This window comes from Podarcis gaigeae (assembly GCF_964106915.1).
Source record: "Podarcis gaigeae genome assembly, chromosome: 5".
Taxonomy (NCBI): domain Eukaryota; kingdom Metazoa; phylum Chordata; class Lepidosauria; order Squamata; family Lacertidae; genus Podarcis; species Podarcis gaigeae.
The window spans coordinates 50,816,912-50,838,164 of record NC_139681.1 but is presented as its reverse complement, the minus strand read 5'-3'; the positions used below and the strand labels follow the sequence as shown (position 1 = coordinate 50,838,164).

At 38.3% G+C, this 21,253-nt stretch overlaps 1 protein-coding gene across 3 annotated transcripts in view; it reads left to right on the top strand.

Annotated features, from left to right (window-relative positions):
- The window catches only part of ATRNL1 (attractin like 1), a 502,266-nt gene that overhangs the window by 99,458 nt on the left and 381,555 nt on the right, over window positions 1-21,253 (top strand). For all 3 annotated transcript variants that reach the window (XM_083741181.1, XM_083741182.1, XM_083741183.1), the window contains exons 13-17: window positions 2,699-2,817; window positions 10,382-10,514; window positions 11,535-11,716; window positions 15,595-15,808; window positions 18,872-19,060. In XM_083741181.1, the coding sequence (XP_083597307.1) occupies window positions 2,699-2,817; window positions 10,382-10,514; window positions 11,535-11,716; window positions 15,595-15,808; window positions 18,872-19,060 (837 nt within the window). The remainder of the gene's footprint in view (window positions 1-2,698; window positions 2,818-10,381; window positions 10,515-11,534; window positions 11,717-15,594; window positions 15,809-18,871; window positions 19,061-21,253) is intronic.

Below are 21,253 nucleotides of genomic sequence, written 5' to 3'. Positions count from 1 at the left end.
ATAACAAAAAGAAATAGTCAAACAATAAATAAAACACATCAAAAAATACACAACCAAATTGAATAATGTCCATATTAAATTAGTACAGTGGTACCTCAGTTTAAGAACAGCCCTGTTTATGAACTATTCGGTTTACAAACTCCATAAAACCAGAAGTAGTGTCCCAGTTTGTGAACTTTACCTCGCTCTAAGAATGAAAGTCGAACAGTGGAAGGGCACTGGCGGCGGGAGGCCTCATTAGGGAAAGCACGCCTCGGTTTAAGAACGGTTTCGGTTTAAAAACGGACTTCTGGAACGGATTAAGTTCGTAATCTGAGGTACTACTGTACTTGCAGTTTGTAGATTACCATCAATTTCCTTCAGTATTATTTTAGTAGTTCATTAGGAAATATACCAGTATTGAAAGATTAAATAAGAACCTCCATAAATATGCAAGCGAAGGCGTGTGCGCAGGACTTTCTGGCCCATTCTGCCACTGTATAGCTCCTATAGCCTTGCCCCACCAACTGTTCTTGAGGGAGCTGCTCTAGGAGAGAGGGGGTAGTGGAGATGCAGCAGGAAGTAGTAATTAGTCAAAGTTGGGGAGAGGGGGGTTTAGAATCAATAAGGATTAATTCTACTGTAGCGCATTAATATTATAAAGATACAGTTCATTTCTTTTAAAAAACAGTTAGAAAAGGTAAAAAAGTATATATATTGCAAGGGAAACAGCTCAAAGCATGTAAAACCGGAAAATATTTGAGAAGTGGTATGAATTGGGGATGATATATTGTAAGGGCTTTTTCAGGGCACAAGAAGATACTTCTTAAATAAGGACAAAACAGTTCTTTAGTTATTGAGAACCTCATAAATAAAAGGTAAAGAGATGAGACGTGAATACTGGACTGAAAGGTGAGGTAAAATGAAAGGTCTTTGAAAAGTGTAAGAGTAAGGATGAGATGCTTCAAAAGCATAAAGAAAGGCCATCATGGGCTTTGTGATAAGGAGAAGAGTTAGAAATGAATGTGTCAAGGATCAGAATGTAATAAAGGATTTCAAATATAGGAGAGAGTGTGATGACATGATTGAAGCAGGAGGCTGCAGTTGAATTTTGACGTAAATTTGGTTCAGGCAGGTGGCTTTTTTCCTGAAGTAACCTCTTGATAGTATTTCATGGTCTGCCTCTCATGGTTTTCCTTGGTGAAATGATTAAAATGATTGCTCCTCTTTGAGCTTGTACAACGCTTGTGATAAATTAAACTTTTCTATGAATACTTTAAGACAGATTTCATTTTATTTTGAGTCAAGCAGGCCTCTTTTTGAACACTGATTTAAATCCTACACGTTGATCTCTCAATAGGTCCTTTTCTAACAGAACCTCTTTTTATTAACCTTTTGTATGGTTAAGCCCATTCCTGTAGTGTAGCTGAAAACCAGTGAGACAAAGTTATTTCTGATCCACAAGTTTACTTAATAGCATTTCACCTGCCAAGGTACTGGTAGAAAACGACCTTCTGAGAGCACACTAAACTGCAGTTCAGCATTCAAGTTGCATTCCCAGTATTCGCAACATTCCTAGACCTCACCCACCTTACATTTGGAGTCATTTAACTTGTAGCTACTCCATTTCTTCCAAGACTTCTGTGTTTATCTAGGACTTTTTTTCCTGAAGAAAACCCACCCTCCAAATATATTGTTTGTCAGCAAACTTTTATCTCTTTACCTCTCCCTTTCTCCCTATTTTAGCATTATACATCATCATCATCATCAGTAGTAGTAGTAGTAGTAAAAAAAAATTATGTTGTGAACCACCCTGACACCTGTGAGTATAGGGCAGTATACAAATTTAATAAATCATAATAGATAAATAAAATGTATGTCAATGGCAGCTATAACTGAAGCCCAGCATAGGTGTTACAAATTAAATGGCTATAGTCTGCATGCCAGTTATATGCTTCATGATGTCCACCTGAAACGTGATATATATTGTATATAAATAAACATTTAGCTTTGCCTGGGGAGATCTGGGTTCAAATCCCCTTTGGGCCATGAAGCACAGTTGGTGTCCTTGGCCCAGCTGTGATTTCACAGCTTAACATTTTCATAGAGTTGCTGTGAGTGTAAAATGAGGTAAAGGGGCACAAAGTTCACAACTCTGAGCTTTTTTTCATATTTGGATATATGTCTTTGGCTCACCATAGGGTTACAAAATAAGTAGATGTGGCCGACCACTATCTCAGGGGCTAGCTCGGTTTTGGTGATACACAAGTCAGCCACAGAAAGCATCCATTTTGGTTAGTTTCTCAGTCCAGCTAAATGCTTGTTTTGAATTGTGCAATAAAGTAAAATTAAATAGCCATCCCCATTTTGCTAAATAAATGAAGAAGACAGCACAAAAAAATAGTTTCTAGCACATTTGTATACAGTATTTGGGCACATCTCATGCTTTGGATTTTGTTTCAAGAAGGATTTTTTTTTTTTAATTGGCAGAGATCCTTCAAGAAAAGTGTTACAGACAGATAATGGGGTATAAATAACATATAGTTAACATGTTTAGTTTCATGTTAAGAAACTTTATTCTCAGACTGAAGGTCATACTTACAATGAATAAATGCTGGATATTGTTTCCAGCAGCTGTTAAAAAATGTGTGAATTAAAAAGTGCAACATCCTTTGTCTCTCATCTTGATGCTTTACCATGTCTTTCGTTTGTATTATAGCTGCGGCAGATGACAGATGTTACAGATATGCAGACTGTGCCAGCTGTACTGCCAATACAAATGGCTGTCAATGGTGTGATGACAAGAAGTGCATTTCTGCAAACAGTAACTGCAGTGTGGTGAGTATTTATATGTGGCAGTTTCATTAATGACACTGCTTTGTAACCATTTATTTGCTCTTTTGGTGCCTTCAAAATGTAAATGTCACATTATAATCAGATGCTTGAAATACATACGAAATAAACTTCATCATAAATTAATTGTGAAGATGTATAATATAATTGGAAAGAGAAATAATGAAAGTAATAGAACCACCTGCTTTACAAATTGGTTTGGCCAATCAAGCACATAGTTTAAGCCTTAGCTGACAATCCACATCATCTAGAGTTCTCTGAAATATTCTTACATGGCCATTTGGGAATTGCAGGGTTATCATCTAGGAAAAAGTACACCTGAGCTACCTCTTATTCATCATCATCTTCATCTTAAAAGCCTTGTCTAAACTACTGGATTTCCAGACATAGCAAAGTTTATGAATATTAAGTAGTTGTTCAATCTTTCTCAAAAGAAGAATATAATAAAAATCCTTAACTATTGTAGCTAATCTTAAAACTTTGTTCACTATGGATATATCCAAAAAGTTAAACAAGTATGGCCTAAAGTGCAAGTGCACTTCCAGCATGACTGCTCTTGGATGCCTCCTTAATGAAAGATAGAGGGTTGTGATGCAAGACAGGGCGTTCTTGGTGATGGTCTCCCATTTATTGAACTGGTGGTTATGTTTATACATCAATTGAAAATATTTTTGTTTTTCCAGGCTTTTGGTTCATAATTGGTTTTCTGTTGGTGTGTGTGTGTGTGGTCCCTTTAGTTGGTGTGTGTGTGTGTGGTTTTACACTGATGTTCTGTTGTACTTTCATGTAATGTAATGATTTTATGGCTTTTTTTAATTTTAGATGGTAGTTTAATGATTTCTTATATGAAGCTGTGCTGTGCTCTGGATTGGAGGAAGTCCAGGGTATAAAGAGATCAGAAGAAATAAATAACATTTACAGGATGAGTTTAAGATAGAGCCACTGAAGATATACATATTATATTAAGTTTATGTATCTTGAACTAAAATATTGTTCTTAAATAAGAACTAATATCAGTTTTTAAAGTGTGCCACTGTCCTTGCTGTTAAAATAGCTCTCTGGGATAGTTCAGTGTTGCCCACCCTGAGCTGGGATTAAAACAGATACATGGCCTCCAGTTTAATGCTATACTTGCTTACTCAGCTGCAATTCCCATTGAGTTCAATGGGAGCTTAACTCCCGGTAAATGTGTTTAGGATTTAAGCACAGATCACCTAGTGAATTTAGGGACATTGTCCTGTGTTTTTGTTTTTGTTTTTGGTCTGCTACCTTGTATTAATTTAATCATTTAATTTGTGAGATACAGCAATAGTGACACATTTAGGGATTTGCAATTCTCCACATTTATAAACGGATATATATATATACTCCCCACAGTTAACTTTAACATAACAATGTGAATACATTAATGTTTCCTCTTATTACTATTAAGTTGTGTTTTAAAAAAATGTTTTCCTGGCTTCACGTGTTTTCTATAGTATATAAAACTGTTAGTAAGAAAATGAAGGGGGAAACATCTACCACTACTTTACTTTTTTGCATTTTAAGAAAAGATTCCACCTTTGCACCTGCCCCTAACCACCCTGTTCATGTTCCCTTGAGAAGAAACATGAAGATTATTATCAAAAGTGATTGACTTTACTTATGTGTTATCGGTGGCATACAGTAGTGCTTTTGACAGCAGAGTAAAATTACTTGCGATAAGGCAAACCCTCTGAAGCACATCAAAATGCTGTGGGTATTTTTCATGAGTTGATAAAAACATTTATAGCAATGATAAATATTTCTCTTTTAAAAGCAAACAAATATTAGAAAAAACTGCATGTAATGATTTTTGAAAAGAAAGTTCCAAATCTCTGGTTATGTGATATTTCATACATGGTGCTTAGAAATGCAAAGGTAAAAAAATCTAGATAGGAAATGAAAAAAAGAGAAGGACTAAAGCAAGAATATCACATTACAAGTATATATCATTTAAGGCCTGTTAGGCAAGGACAGCTGGATAATGAACAGAAATTATACTTTAGACTTTCCCTACATCATATATTATCTTTATTGAGAAAGCAATGAAGCTGAAATTCCAAACAGGTCAGGAATGCTAAACCGCAGAAAACATAGTTGAAATGTAAAGTGTATTAAAGCTCATATTGCTTAATCATTTGCTGTTGCCTGCAGCCCACTGTTTTACCTTCAAAAAACAGACCTGGTCCATTTTATACCCTACACATGGCAGTAGTAGGTACACAGTGTCAGTGTAGCTCTCTGTGTGCACACGATGGGGGGTATATGTGTTCCCAATCTGGGTGTGTGACAGGGGATTCCTTTCCGCTTGTAGCTGTGTTCAATATACAGAAATGTGGTATAAAACTAGATTACCTCCCAAGCTTGTGAATAATGTGAATGATTTCTTGGCTATTGTAACGTCAGATAATTTGCTAGGTTTTTTTGGGGGTTACATTAAACCATATCTTTGTATCCAAAAAGGGAAATTCTGGTTGCTTCTGGGATATACAAAGCTCATATATCTTCAGTATAATTCTTGACATTGTGATTGAAATTGTTGCTATTTAGCAAATAGTTTCTAGCAGGCCAGAGCAATCTAAACTATTTGGATTTATTCAGACATAAGAAGGCAACATTATATTAATATACTAGGCACATATTGCTAAATCTATACTAAATTTTAAGATACAGACATTTAATACGTCTCCTGCAACTTACTCCCTACACCCAGTTTTTAACTGCAAATTTTGAGTGCAATGTTTCAGGAACTTTAGCTGAGTAGGCTTATTATACATGTTCACTCTATGGAAAACCCTTTCTAGGCAAAGACTGTAACATTGTAACTTGGTATGAATGAGAGGCCAAATACAAATCAGTTCATATAAATTGGGCAAACTAATGGCATGGTTTGATTTTCCCTGCATTGAACAATGACACTTCCTTTTCACATGAACATAGGCAAGCTTATAGGAATGACTCAGAAATATTTACCTGAGTGCCACATAATTTCTTAATGCAAAAAGGACCTTTAGTTGAGATGCTATTCCTTTCTTCACCTGTAATATGAGAAGTCTGGCTCCATGAGTGAAATTCAGTGTTATGTTCTTCGAATGATTGTCTGTGCAAGCATTTCAGCTTGCCAGATGTAATGATTCCCCCTATCCTCACCCGCATTCTGTTTAAGTTATCCCAGCCCCCAAGCCAATTTTTTTTTGGGGGGGGGCATGTGGGGTAGGAGAGAAGGGGGGAAAGTGCTATTGCATTAGCAGAAGTCATTGTGCAGGGCTTCCACTGATGTGACTAGTTAGGTGAATCCCATTCCATGACTCCCAGCACACCCTTCTACCTTAACACAAAAGTACTTACTTTGGGTGTTGTACTCTACGCTTGCTTAATTCCTCTCAGAACTAAACTTTATTCACATACTTGTTTAGATAATCATTTCTTAGCTTTGAAAGCTGAGACACAAATAAGCCTTGTGTCCAACCAAACAACCCCTTCTCTCAGCCCACTGATATTAAACCCACAAGTCTTCAATTAAACATATATTCCTGTTTCTATTTCATTCAGATTGGGAAACTATGATTACCTGGGTTAGAACAAGCCAGTACCTTAAACAGTTGTTTTGAAGTTGGTCTAAGGTTCTTCCAAACTTTTTGGCTAAAGGGTAGGTTATAAATGCCTTTAAATAAATATAAACATCAACATTAATAATTATGTCATTCTGAAAAGGAAGGAAGCAACGGGCTGTGTGCGCGTGTGTGGGGACAACGACAATATATCTTATGATCAGCCAAACAAAAAGTCTATAGCTGTATAAAATTCAAGATAACTCTTGTTTTGAGATCTAGCAAATCAGGACTCAAGGATGGAATGGAAAAACAAATATGAGGGGAAAGTCTTTCTAGACCTTCTGTAGATAAATGTTGCTGTTTAGATATCTTAGAATCATTGTGCAACTTTTAATAAGAAAACACAAGCATTCACAAAAACTTAGGCAGAAAATGAACTGTCATTTGTAGTGTTGATAAGGAACAAGGGAGTATTTAAAATAGCCAGAAACTGGCATAAACAAACCAAACCTTGAACTATTTCAATAAGTTGGGCAACTGTAGATGCTTCTTCAGATCTTAAGGGGATAAACTAATGAATATACTGAGCTGCTAGCAATTATTTTTGATAAGTCATGTAAAACATTGAAGGCATCAGAAGATTTTTTTGTGGGAGGAGGTGGAACAAACAGTTTTAGTTTTATCAGGATGAAAATATAAGAGCAACTACTGTCATGTGAGTCTAACTGGGTTTTGAAGTGACATTGGGTCCAGGCAGCAGCTTTCTTTACGACTGATTTGGACTGTGGTGCTAACCCCCAGTTATTCAGGTGTGGAGAGAAAATCCTGGAAATAGATGCCAAAAAGTATAGTGCAGAACTTTCCAAACTGTGTGTCGCAACACGTTAGTGTGTCAGCTGCAGTTTGTAGGTTTGTTGCACAAATGCTCCCCGCACACCTCTCAGGGCTGGAAAGGGGTTAGTTTAACCTCTGGTTTGCTAGGAAAATTGAATTACTGTGTTGCAAAATGATGCATGTTTAAAAAGTGTGTCACCAACATGAAAAGTTTGGAAAGCTCTGGTGTAGTGGGTCTGTATCATAGATGCTTATGTAGATTCTGCTTTGTGCACATGCAAATTTACCATTCATGAAACAACATCCCACTCATAAAGATAGTGGGACTTCCTGGAATATATCCTCCCACTGTGTAAGAAAATATGACAGTTGGAAATTAGTCTGTTTATTCATACCCTTCTATTTATGTATTTTTACACTTACACCTATAATAAAACTTGTGCAACAGATGTTAGCTCCGACTAAGACCTTAGTGTTAACAAGAACCACCCATTGGATTTGCATTTACAATAGGTTACTGATATTTGTCCAGAAAGGAATGTGTAAATTGGATTTAAAGGAAATAAAGCTTGGAAGCAGGTGACTACGGAGAATACAGACAGTAGTTATTTTTAAAGTCAAACATTGTTAAATAGCCTTTGGTTATCTATAGTCAGAAAACCATACTGTGAAACCAGTAAGAATACTCCTCCCCCAGCTTTTATTTTTTACCCTCAATGCTACTTACTACCATATGGGTTCATTTTCGAACGCAGCCTGAACTTTTCAGGATTTTGACATTGCGATAATGACATGTTAACAAGGAATATTAGGTGAGGACAGTGTTAAGTGAGCAGATGGTGCTTACTTGCAATTTAAAATTCATTGTAATGTACCTCACAGGCAGCATTGTCAATAATGTATAATGGCTGAGCCAAACTAAATGCAAATAGGTATAAAAAGGTCTTCTGAAATTCATCTGTGCATTTTTTACAGGCTTACCTTCTGTCGCTTTGCATATTTTACTCTAGCTAATTGGTTATGCACATAGCTCTGTAAAGTTCTTATAACAGAACATGGTTGTGTTTCTGTGTTTATATCTAAACACCTTGTAATACCTTTCTTCAATACCTTAAAAATAATTTGTGTTTCATGGTGTATTCCACATGGTTCAATATGATCTTGTCTACAACTGGCATTTTTAAAAATGAATGTAGTATTTAAAAAGGACAGTGTTCCTAATTCTCAGTATTAGTACCAACACTGTACTACTGCTATACAGACAATTGCTTTGTCCATTAAATAATTTTATTTAATAATCGATGTGCTTTTAATTGATAAAAGAAAAAGATGGCACAGGTCACTTAATTCAAAATACTGCAACGACAAGATTTCTTACACTTCATTCCTTCCTCCACAAACACTTATCTGTTCTCCCCCACAGAAGGAAACATCACTGTTTCCGTTGTGCATATGTTACGGCAGCTGGGTTTTTTCCTTCAAAAACCCCTATCATGTTCCCCCCTTAATCTGTTTTTCTCTGTACGCAGCATGCTTCATTCCTTTCAGCTTTTCCCCAGATGTCATACATTCTAAACTCTCCTCATTTTTTGTTGCTTTCTTCTTAAGGCTAACTCTCACTTTACATTTTATGTTCTAGCATGGATGCCTGAGCACAGAATAAACTAAGCTCTAATTAAGTGTGAAGGGAGCACCCAGGTAAAATTTGATGTGTGTCCATTACATTATTTGGAACTGGAGGCCTATGCTTTCTTATGTTCTTCTATTCCATAACTTTATTTTTCATTTTCTGAAAATACATGTAGCAACAATCCCCATATGCCTCCATTGTTGTTGTTGTTGTCATCCATCTGTCTCAGGAAAAATGGAGGAATGTGCCTTTCAGGGTGAAGGCAAATAGTTGGAAGGTTACAATGCCTGCTGTGGCAGTAGAGACCAATATGGGAGAAGTATGTTTTGTTGCAGCTGGGCAGATGAAGTTGTCTGGTTGTGCAGATGCACTATGCCATTTCTTCTCTCTGCATCCTTCCCAATGGTCATTCCTCCTCTGGTCACTGCTATGGATGCAGCCCGGCTTAAGATGGTCAGTAGCTGACCAGTGAGACACGATGATCTCTCCCACTGCCGAAGGCAGCCTGTAGCACTTGGACCTTACATCAATCAGACTGATCTTCTAACTTGTAACTGCGGCCACCTACATCTGGGCCTGCCCAGATAGCAAGCCCCACCCCTACTCTTGCTGAGGTGGTCCAAAGGAAAGGAAAGCAATACATTTGTCACCAGCTGGGCTGCAGGAGTTCCTGGAAGGAGACGTACAAGACATCATCAGACCGCCTTAGTGACTCCACTCCAGTTTTGTATAGGGTTTACTACTTCTGAAAATGCACATGTAGATCTTGACATTTTTATACAGAAATTGAAAGAAAATAGCAGTTGTGTTATGTGCTAAAGCAGGACCAATATCATTATCTTTGTCTCCACAAGCTGCATGAGCCAACTTTGGGGCTGTCCACCTGTCAGTCACCTGATGTCATAATGACATCAGGTGACAATGCCTCTGAAGTGTTTCCAAGCAGTTTCAGTAGAAATCAGATCATTAATTAGCCAAAACAGAAGTGGATGGTTCATAGTTATGCTGGTTTGATGGTAATACTTTAGACCACCAAATGAATTGTGACTATGTACATCCTTCAACTCAGGCATTCCCAATGCTAATTGAGCACTCTGTCCACATGACCCTAACCTTCGGAAAAAAAACAAGTTCACTAGCCCAAGAAACAGGCATCTAACATTTATTTATGAAGTAATTATTAGTCTGTGCTGTTTCTAAACAACTGAATGACAGTTGCCAGATTCTTAAAAACAGTCTTTTAAAAGCTTGTTTTCATTAATATTAGACTTTATTGTTTAATTATTTTTCAGGATTATTTTTAAATGATGAATTTTAAAATTTAGAAAATGGTTGCAATGTATTATTTACCTTCTTTTCTTTAAAAAAAATGGGTAAGTGCCATGACTTTAACTCTATTAACATTTACCTTCCTATTACTCGTATATTTAGGTCAGTCAGTTCCTTCAGAATTTTTAAGCTTTCTCCATTCTGAGAATTGACATGGTATGTATGTGTGCTTATATTCTAGTCTGTGAAAAACTACACCAAATGTCATGTAAGAAATGAACAGATCTGTAATAAGCTGACAAGCTGTAAAAGTTGTTCACTAAACCTCAACTGCCAGTGGGACCAACGACAGCAAGAATGCCAAGCATTACCAGGTAAAGGGGAAATAATGTGTTTGAAAATAATTTTAAAGCATTATTGGGTAAAAGGGGAAGAAATTTCAGATCCGTGTTAGGAATGCAGACTTTTCAAAATTCAACACAGAGAACTATAGCCTTGACTACTGGGTGTAATCCATCCAAAATGACAAGGAATAGGCACAAGTTTAGCTGTGTTCTTCTAGATAATATGTTATTTCTGTATAGTTTTCTATGGTATCCACATGCCACCTTCATGTTGATGCAAAGCGTAGTATTGCAAATAATCTTGCACAAATCACAAACCTTATTTTCCTGAGATTTGTATATCACACTGTGCTCCTATTATTGTACTTTTACTTCACCAATTGAAAATGCTAGTTCTGTTGGCTATTCTAATGTAAAGCATTTGTTGCCATGACCTCCTGTTTTACGCTGGAGGAAGTGTATAGGGGAGGAGCTGCTTTTTGTTGAATCTTCCTCCCGCAGATCCCTGTGCTCAAGAAAGTTTTTTGGGGGGATCACCTGGGGGAGCGTGAGGAGTGATGCAGGAAGGGAGAATGGTAAAAAATCCCCTACCTTCCTCCTTGAGCAGGGAGCTTCTGCTGGATCTTGGTTGCTTCTGTGAACAAAAGGAGCCCTTCCATCCATGGAAGTCATACCCTGGTTCTAGCTCAGTGGTTCCCAACCTTTTTTTGGTCATGCCCCACCAAGCATCTCTAAAATCCCGATCCCCCCCCTTGTGACATATTATTATTGTTATTATTATTATTCAAAAAGTGAACTCCTGTTCACATGGAGGAAGCCTAAAAGGCCATTAACTGTTAATAACTCATTCTTGAATTGCCCCCCTAAAATCAAATTGCCCCCCCCCCGTGGGGCTTGTGCCCCACGTTGGGAACCACAGTTCTAGCTGAATATGTAGGTGATGTGCCTTTTAGGTGAACTGTGTTCTGAAAAGATAATTCTAAAGCCTAGTTCTAAATGTGATGTTTTTTTCTTTCACAACTACTTTAAGCTTGTGTAACTCTTTACTAGCTCATCTGTGTGGAGAAGGATGGAATCATGTTGGAGATGCCTGCCTTCGTATAAACTCTAGTCGTGAAAACTATGACAATGCGAGACTTTACTGCTATGGCTTACATGGCATCCTTGCTTCATTAACAACCTCAAAAGAAGTTGAGTTCGTTTTGGATGAAATACAGAAATATACCCTCCAGGTAACCCGAGTGTCTAATTCATAAGTGCATATATGCAATTTTTTTTGTAAACTGCTCTAAGAATTTATTTATTTTTTACAATGAAGCGGCTATAAATGAAATCAATGAATGAATGAATGAATGAATAAAAGTAGGTTAATGATTGGTTTAATTCATTAAATTGATGAAATCCATATACTGTATTTTTCCGTGTATAACACGCCCCCAAGTCCACCCTATGCACTATCCATGTATAAGACAGCCCCAGTTTTTTTTACATAATTTTAAAGTTAAAAAATCCTCGTCTTATACACGGAAAAATACAGTACATTTTAGAAGCATTTGCTGTAGTGCACACGGTGGTCATTCTGCCTACAGGATCTCTTGGGATAGTAATTATTTCTAAATGTATATCTCTTCATATAAATGAGCATATCCAAATTTTATGCAAATATTTTGCTTTCGTTTGGAGCTTTTTGTGTTACGCATTCGCTCTTTATTGGCAATGCACAAGTGCCCACTCTAAGGAAAAGCCTGTTGATGGGACCAGTTAACAAGCTGGAACAAAGAAAACACCAGATCAAAGGGCTAACCTACACACAGGTTTGCAAAGCAGTTCAGAAGTGAGGACCATAGAATAACCAATGATTTAGGAAGACACCAGAGCTCAGATCGTGTTGCTTGAGCAAGGCTTAGCTAGAATTGGAAACAAGCACCTTTCCTTTTCTCAGAAGGATCCAGTGTTTTTAACACATGGGGGAGGTTCACACAGATCTGGCAGCTCCTAGCACTCTCCTTCTGATCCATTGTATCTTCTTCTGAAAACAAGCAGACTAGTTCCCAAAGTTCAACACCTAAGAATGCAGTGGCAAGATTTGTGGACAGTTTTGTTTTGACCTGCCTTAATGTAGGTTTGCACACACATATGCTCACACACATATATACAGATACACATCTCTAAATGAAATGGTAAAAGAAGCCTCATGAATCTGAGAATACCGCTGATGACAGCCTGTCGTTTTGACAAGTTTGGTAACTGGAGAAATGGTTGTTTTCATTTTCTGAAATTTCTGAAGGTGACACCGTACCAAACATACCTTTATTCAAATGAATTATGTGTTGAGACACCTAAGCTATATAAATTTGAGATAAGTCACTTGCAGTATACACTACAGGTAGACAAATCCATGCACTTTAAGGAGGTATTTTGGGTCAAATGATTATTTACTTATCAAAAACTTCTAATGAAATGTTACAGTGATTTATGCTTTATCTCGCTTCTGTTCCACCCCCTCCAAAAAAGTAATTTCTCTTTCATTCCTATCTCTCTATCCGTCCCATTCCATTTATTGTGTGTAAGTCATTTTGAATGTGCTATCAGTTGCCAGAGAAGCTTGCTGAGATTTCCCTTGATTTCCCTTCATATGCCTGCTCTTTCAGGCTCGAATCATAATGATTTAGGACATACGATTTCATTTCAGATGACTTCTTTGTTACAGATAGTTTAGTAAGGTTCACAAATGTAGGCAGAACAGCTGAGAAATGTCTGCTAATCTGAAATATTTGTGCTTGTTTGAGTCTTAAAACCTTTTCATATTTAAAGCAATGATTTTTGTAAAATAAAAGTTTTTTGATTAATATAAACTATTTGAAAATAAGAATATAAATGTATGTCTGACTGAATGATGTTTTTATTTAGGAAAGAATAAATGCTTGGATTATTATTATTTATAAAATTTATGTAACTGCACTGTGTCTTCTGCATACCCCTAATGTCATTCACTCAAGCAGCCTCTCATCCATAGAATTGGAAACCACCTATCAGCAAAGTAGTAATGTCAGATCTACAGGGCTGACACCACTTACTTCATTTCCTCCCTCTTCTGCATGTGATAACCTTGGAGGTTACCATACTCAGGTTATCATGCTCATACTCCAGACTACCCCTCATTTTCTCCATCCTTCCAAAGTTGTGATCTAGGGACACAGGTGGCGCTGTGGGTTAAACCACAGAGCCTAGGTTCGCTGCTCTGATTCGCCAGAAGCGGCTTAGTCATGCTGGCCACATGACCCGGAAGCTGTACACCAGCTCCCTCAGCCAATAAAGCAAGATGAGCGCCGCAACCCGAGTCGGCCACGACGGGACCTAATGGTCAGGGATCCCTTTACCTTAAGGATGAATTTCATATGCGTATTTAAAGGAGAGGGACTCTCTAGATTCAAAACAACAATAAAGACCGAGAAACTGATCCATGCCAGGATTTGACTGAAGACTGTTAGGGGCAGAGTAGGTTGAAGCAACATCAGTGCATTACAGCTGCTTATCCATTGAGTGCTAGTGTTTGTATGGCAAATACCAGTTGAGGGACTGGCCTTGCCTATGTGAGTTCTGCATGTCTACCTGTAGAGAAGCAAGGTAATTATCTCATCTCCAGAATGACTTTCAGCTAAATAGATAGTATATAGAACAAAGTGTTGGGATGTGGGTAGCACTGTGGGTTAAACCACAGAGCCTAGGACTTGCCAATCAGAAGGTCAGCGGCTCGAATCCCTGCGACGGGGTGAGCTCCCGTTGCTTGGTCCCTGCTCCTGCCAACCTAGCAGTTCGAAAGCACGTCAAAGTGCAAGTAGATAAAAAGGTACCACTCTGTCTGGAAAGTAAACAGTGTTTCTGTGCACTGCTCTAGTTCGCCAGAAGCGGCTTAGTCATGCTGGCCACATGACCTGGAAGCTGTACACCGGCTCCCTCAGCCAATAAAGCGAGATGAGCACCGCAACCCTAGAGTCGGTCACGACTGGACCTAATGGTCAGGGGTCCCTTTACCTTTACCTTTACAACAAAGTGTTGAATTAAAAGCCAGTATAAAAGTTATATATGAAAAGCCTTGTGGAATGAAAAGACTTTCAGGGGCTGCCTAAACAAGAAGTGGAGAACCTTTCAGCCCTCCTGATGTTGCTGAACTACAACTTATGTGAGTGCTATCAGGCATGGCCAGTGGCCAGGAATGATAATGAGTTCTAGTTCCGCAACATCTGGAGGGCAAAGGGTTTCCTACAGCTAGTTCAGGCTAAAGACAAGGATCATGGCTGAACAGTTCACAAGGCTCAACCTAGCTCCTCTCGTACACATTCTGAATATATGGTTATGTGATTCATGTCACCCTACATTCTTTACTAGAGAGTGTATACTGGAAGATAGGATTTTATCAAGAGACACTTATTTACAGTGGATCGTGTTGCATTGCAATATTTGTTCAGCTTCTTTAATCTTATTCTTATTCTCCAATTATGCCCCTTCAAAGAAGGATACAGCAGAGCAGATAATTTAGCCAACACAACACCAATGAACAAATGGTTCAACATCCAGGGCCTGGTGGCCTGTGCTCTCCTTTCTCTTCGGAACATTCTTACCAATGTGGAGGCAGTACTTGTTCCCCATGTTCTTGTGTGTACAATCTGGACCACTAATGTCCTGGTGTAGCCATATTTGTTTTAGCAACTAGATGTCATGGGACTGTGAGGTTTAGGCATTGGCCTTCCATCTTGCCTAGTGGAACCTCCCTTGCTTATGTAAGTGGAATGCTTTGTCCTTGTACTCGTTCTATGTAATCTTACAAATGGAAGGCACATATACTGTATATCTGAGACTTTGTGAAAGTGGAATGAAGAGTTTAATCTTGGGTTTAGAGCAGAGTTCACTTTAAGAGAATAGAAGCTTTATACACTGCAGCATTTTATAGGAAGACCTAATACACAGGATAAAATATGTTCCACATATGCACAAATGTTGAAGAAACCACCACGAATGTATTTGAAACAATACAAAATAATTGATGAGAGGGCTGAGGAGAGAAAGCAATGCTACTGATTCATGTGATTCCCCTTTTCATCCTTCACAGAAAATATCACCCTGGGTTGGGCTACGGAAGATCAACATCTCCTACTGGGGATGGGATGATATGTCTCCCTTTACAAACACAACATTGCAGTGGCTTCCTGGAGAACCAAATGACTCTGGATTCTGTGCCTATCTTGAAAGGGCAGAGGTTGCCGGTCTGAAAGCAAATCCATGTACGGCTATGGCCGATGGCCTCGTATGTGAGAAACCTGTTGGTAAGAGAGCTTACCATATTGCAAATATTCTTTTTCGAACAATTTGCTCCAGCATGTTTTATTTAGTACAGTATGTGCATAATGAATGTTGGAAGAAAGGTTGGTTCAGAGAGAACAGTCTCCTCCTAGTCTGAGATAGTCTTTGAATCCATAGCTTCTTCCTCTCAGAATGGGGAGTCACTCAATCCAGAGAAACGTTTCATGTAGATTTGAAAGCACTTTTCCATTGTTCAGTTTTGTCAGGGAACTGCCATTGGAGCCAGAGGGAGAGGGAGGTCTCCAGAGGGATTCCAGAGAGCGTCCCGGGAGGGAGAGAAGCAGCCCATCTTCTGGGGAAGGAAATCAGCGTAGCACCAGTGGAGAAGGGGGGCAGATGGGGGAATCGGCGAAGTGGCTCCATGACTCCTCACCGGAGACCAGCAGGGAGAGCACGGGTCCTCCGCTGTCCACACCCTCCCTGCGCAGAAGGCTTCCGCGCAGGGAGAGTAGGCAGAGACTAGGCGTCAAAGAGCTTCTTTGCTGGAAGAAGTTCAAGAAACGCCCACTGACTGATTCTGCCAGCGATTGAGACAGCCACGGGTGAGTGGCTGTCCGGACAGCAAGAGTTCACCCAGGTAACCCAGCCAGGTGTGGCGCCGATTTACGTACGAGCAACCCCTAGAACCATTACAAGTTTGCATAGCACATTCTAATTCCCTAATCCATACTTTCTGAGTTTCTGAACATGTGCTTTTCAAAGTTCCAATAGGCATTTAAAAACAGCAGTCATGAGTTTAGTTTTAGTGCACGCTAAAATGTATGCTTTATGGAATAAATTAATTTCTGGAAAATTTAATCCTCCTTCCAATATTGGCAGCTGAATTTTATTAAGTGAGAAGTAAGGAGGAGGATTATCCCAAATAATTTCCAAAATACCTACTAATCTTTTGAAAATAGTTGGGGAATACATAAAAGATGTCTTGTAACACATATATTATCCATAGCAGAATATTCATTTTAAGTTTATTAACCTTACCACAAATAAGTTTAAGTGAATTATGTTTCATCTTTTAACCAATAAATAAATAAATAAAAATTTTAAAAAATGCAGTGGAAAGTTTTATAGTGAGATACCTTGGCAGTGTAAGTTGTTAGTTAACTCTAAAAATGTTTTTAATGGATAGATATGGCAGAAATAAGGTAGTTTTCCATATCACTTCACTTACACTACCTGCAAACATTGAACGTTCTTTCTCTTGAGGGATAAAATTCATCTCTTGAACACTTTTAGAACAGCTAATTTTACTGCAGCTGTTACACCAGCTCCATGAGTATATGAGCAGAGTTTCATATAACTAGGGTTGCTATATTTAGATTTCTTTTGCAATATTGAAAAGTGGCTTTTGGATAAATCTATTGTAAAGATTTTTTTTGAAGCTTGGTAGAAAGGACTGAGCCTCTCTACTGTCATTAGATGGAGGTATGATGCTGTAGAATAGAGAAGATCAAACAGAAATAGATCAACTCTTCTGTTTTGGGAATGAGGAGCCACAGTTGTTTGGCATAAATATATCCTATAAAGGGAAACATCATAGGAACATGTTCTCTATACACTAGATTTGAATGTGATTGACATGTAAAACCATGATGGTAAACAGCCATATGTATTTTATGCTATCAAACCCTAAATTCAGCATGGTTACAGGTGATTGTGTGAGTCCATTAGGAATAGTTTGTTGTTAAATTAGTACTATAAAAAAATTGAAGTTTAAAGCAACACAATTGGATGATTTACATAATTTTCTTTCCTATGCTCTCACATATAAAGAAGGAGCTTGTCATGGAAACTACTAAATATCATAAATAAAACATGAATTCTACAAATTGTTTGCTTACTTATGCACACATTTGTACTACCGAAAATGATGAAGCTATCAAAGTTACTGCATTTTTTGTATCATGATATTGATTCTCTGGATATAACTGTCTGCATTTTGGAACAATAGATGCATAGATGCTGTGATCTTGGTTTTTTTCCTATAAAAAGACAGGAACTACAATTTAAGTGTGGATGTTAGATGCTTTTTGAAGCATAGAACTCTTTGCAGTTGCCAATTTTTCTTCTGTTGCAAATTTTATGCTCTTTTGATAATCTTTGCTGCCTTTCTTAGTTTTATTATAAAGCAATTGCTAATAAACTCAAATTTCAAAACAGTGGAACAATTTGCAAGATCCTTTCTCTTTTTATTTTGGAATGTTGCCTTCCAGAAAACTGGAATAATGTTTGTCATGTATAAAACATTAGGTAATTCATCAGGTGGTTAAGGATATAGACTGCTGTGCATTAATAATAAAAGGCATGCTTCTGTGGGCAGTATGTAATTGGGAATTACTCTGTTCTCATACTTCAGTTGTTTGACAGCAAAACATATATATATATAGTACATTTCTACCTCTCTGTTTTATATAACTAGTTGATTCAGTTTCCTGAGCAATGCATGATTCCAAGCGAGACAAAATGCATCCTGTGCTGAAAAATATTCTCTTTTATGTTTAAAAAAATGTTTCTCTTGTTTTTGAATTTTTAGCGACTGCAAATATATACAGCGGGGGCAGATGTTCACTTGACAAATCATACTTTTAGACAAAATGCACACTGTTTAAGGGAGAATGTATCACCAGTGAAGTAAATAGCTATTGCTTATGCACTATTTAACAAATACAGTAGAACCAAAAGGTCATGCCTCACTGTACCTATTCAAGTATACACAGTCAAGGTTTACAATATGTGTATGGCTTACTATGTCACATATACTAATAACTGAAGAAAAGGATAATGGCTTGTATATTATATTTTTCCTTGGAAAAATATGCAGCCCAGATTGTAGAAGGAATGGTGTGAATTATTATAAATGCAGCCAAAAAACCCTAAACAAAACACAAAGAGAAGACCCTACATGTAGCAAAGTGAAAGCATTCCTGAATAAAGCAAAGGAAAAATATTTGTGTAGTATCATATATACTCATATAACATGAGTTTGGGAAAAATACTGAAATTCTACTTTCACTTTCTTTCTCCTTCAGTTAGTCCAAATCAAAATGCAAGGCCCTGCAAAAAGCCGTGTTCCTTAAGGACGACATGTTCAAACTGCACAAGCAGTGGCATGGAGTGCATGTGGTGTAGCAGCACAAAGCGATGTGTTGATTCAAATGCCTACATAATCTCCTTTCCATATGGGCAGTGTCTAGAGTGGCAGACTACCACCTGTTCTCGTAAGTATTTTTGTGAAATGAAGATTGCTAATTATGGTAATGAGTTGAAGTACAAAACTTATATAACAAGCGGGACCTGCTAGAAAACGTTACATTGTGGATTGCTCCTGTTCCAGGTTCTAGCTAAGTCTTTTCATTCTCTTTACCAATGTTCATGTTGCGCCCCGCCCCCCTGCCCCCCTGCCCCCAGGTTAGCAAGCATTCGGTTCCAACTAAGCATGTTCAATCCGCATGGGACTGTGTGCGCACTCTAAAGTTGCAAACTTTGGAATTCTTCCATGTCTGCTGATACCTCCCTCTTGTTTGTGGGTGATGCCCTTTTGCCCATAAAACAATGGAGTTTGTAGTTTCCTTTGGCTACTTACTGAGAAGAAGAGTTTGGATCTGATATCCCGCTTTATCATTACCCGAAGGAGTCTCAAAGCGGCTAACATTCTCCTTTCCCTTCCTCCCCCACAACAAACACTCTGTGAGGTGAGTGGGGCTGAGAGACTTCAGAGAAGTGTGACTGGCCCAAGGTCACCCAGCAGCTGCATGTGGAGGAGCAGGGAATCAAACACGGTTCACCAGATTACGAGTCCACCGCTCTTAACCACTACACCACACCGGCTCTGAGTCTGTAACTATGCTGAAATTTGAACTGATCATTCTTTTAGCCATACTCCTAGGTGAAAACTCATAAGTTTGTATGTGGGAGCTCCAAAATTCATTTCCCACATTTCTGTTTAGTAGGGTAACAGGCGTAGAATGACCTCTGCTTGAGATCTTGGGGAACCACTAGCAGTCAGGATGGCGATACTGTCTAGGTCAACCTTTCTCAACCTTGGGTCCCTAGATGTTGTTGGACTACAACTCCCATCATTCCTAGCCAGCATGGCCAATTGTCAGGGATTATGGGAGCTGTTGTTCAAGAACATCGGAGGACCTAAGGTTGAGAAAGTCTGGTCTAGGCAGACCAATGGTCAATAGGAACTTTATTTTCTAACCACTAGCCACTCTGGAATGTTTCATCAATCATTTTTAGTGTTCTAGTAAAGCAAATGCATAGTTGTACTCTTTCTATGCTCCAGTAATCTTGTCCTTCTTTTTTCTCCATCCCAACTACCTGTAAATCAGGGATAGCTTTTGTAGCCAAGCAAAGTTAGACCACTCCTGGGGCCAATCACGTGAATCTGACATTCTTCAGTAAATGTGTTGGCGATTCTGTGGCCTGAACTGTGTTCTGAGACTACGGTATAAGCTATGGTATAAGCTAGGGAGCTACTGTGGACTGTATAAGTGTTCAGGCGTCATGCCTCACATCAGCTGAGGAAGGAAACAGAGCTGCAACACATTGGCCTTTGGCAATGGGCAGACTGTACAGAGTTCATAGATTGGATAGGCTTAATATAATTACAAAGAAACTGGAGTTTTGTCCTTGCCTGGCCAACCCTTAACTAATGATACATCTAGTTTCTGAGTGGGAGAAGTGGGTTGGTTTTGCTTGACGTAAATGGAAATACAGAGGCATCTGCTTGTAACATGAATAATGTCATATGGCCTAGATGCCATTGGACCTATCCTACGTGGTTCACAAGGTACCTTTTGCTTCCTTTACCAACCCAATTTTCAGCTTCAACCATTAAAGTTAGGAGTCCTAAGCTAGAGAAGAGCCCCTTCTTTCTTGGTCTGTATTCTGGTATGCTTGGTCACGTGCCTGACTTGTACCTTACACAAGTTCACTCTTATCGAGTTGAGTAAGGAAGATCCCACCACAGCTTCTACGTTTGTCAAAACTCTGCAGAGCTACCTGACAAACTTATATCTTTGTAGAAATCAAGTTGCACATGGCATATAAGCCTTGTTTTTGTGTCTTGGAGTTTTCTGGGATGTGTGTATGCTGTGTTAAGCTCTATATTTAAAAGACCTTTCTGTGTATTTAGTTGAAGGCCATCCAGCTTTCTTGCATGCAAGAAGAACAGCAAAAAACTATGTTTAATTTAGTTGTCATTTGAGGCAGGTCTATAAAATTTTATATTAAATAAACCTAATGGGATTTCTTGCATGTCAGTTCAATATCATATGTAAGAAGCTGTCTCTGAAATTGTATTTTCTATCCAGCCAATACAAAAAATTAAATTTCCATAAGACATTTTATCAGAACCTAGCTATTTAAAGTTTGAGAGCAAAGAAAACAAAAACAAAACTGTAAAA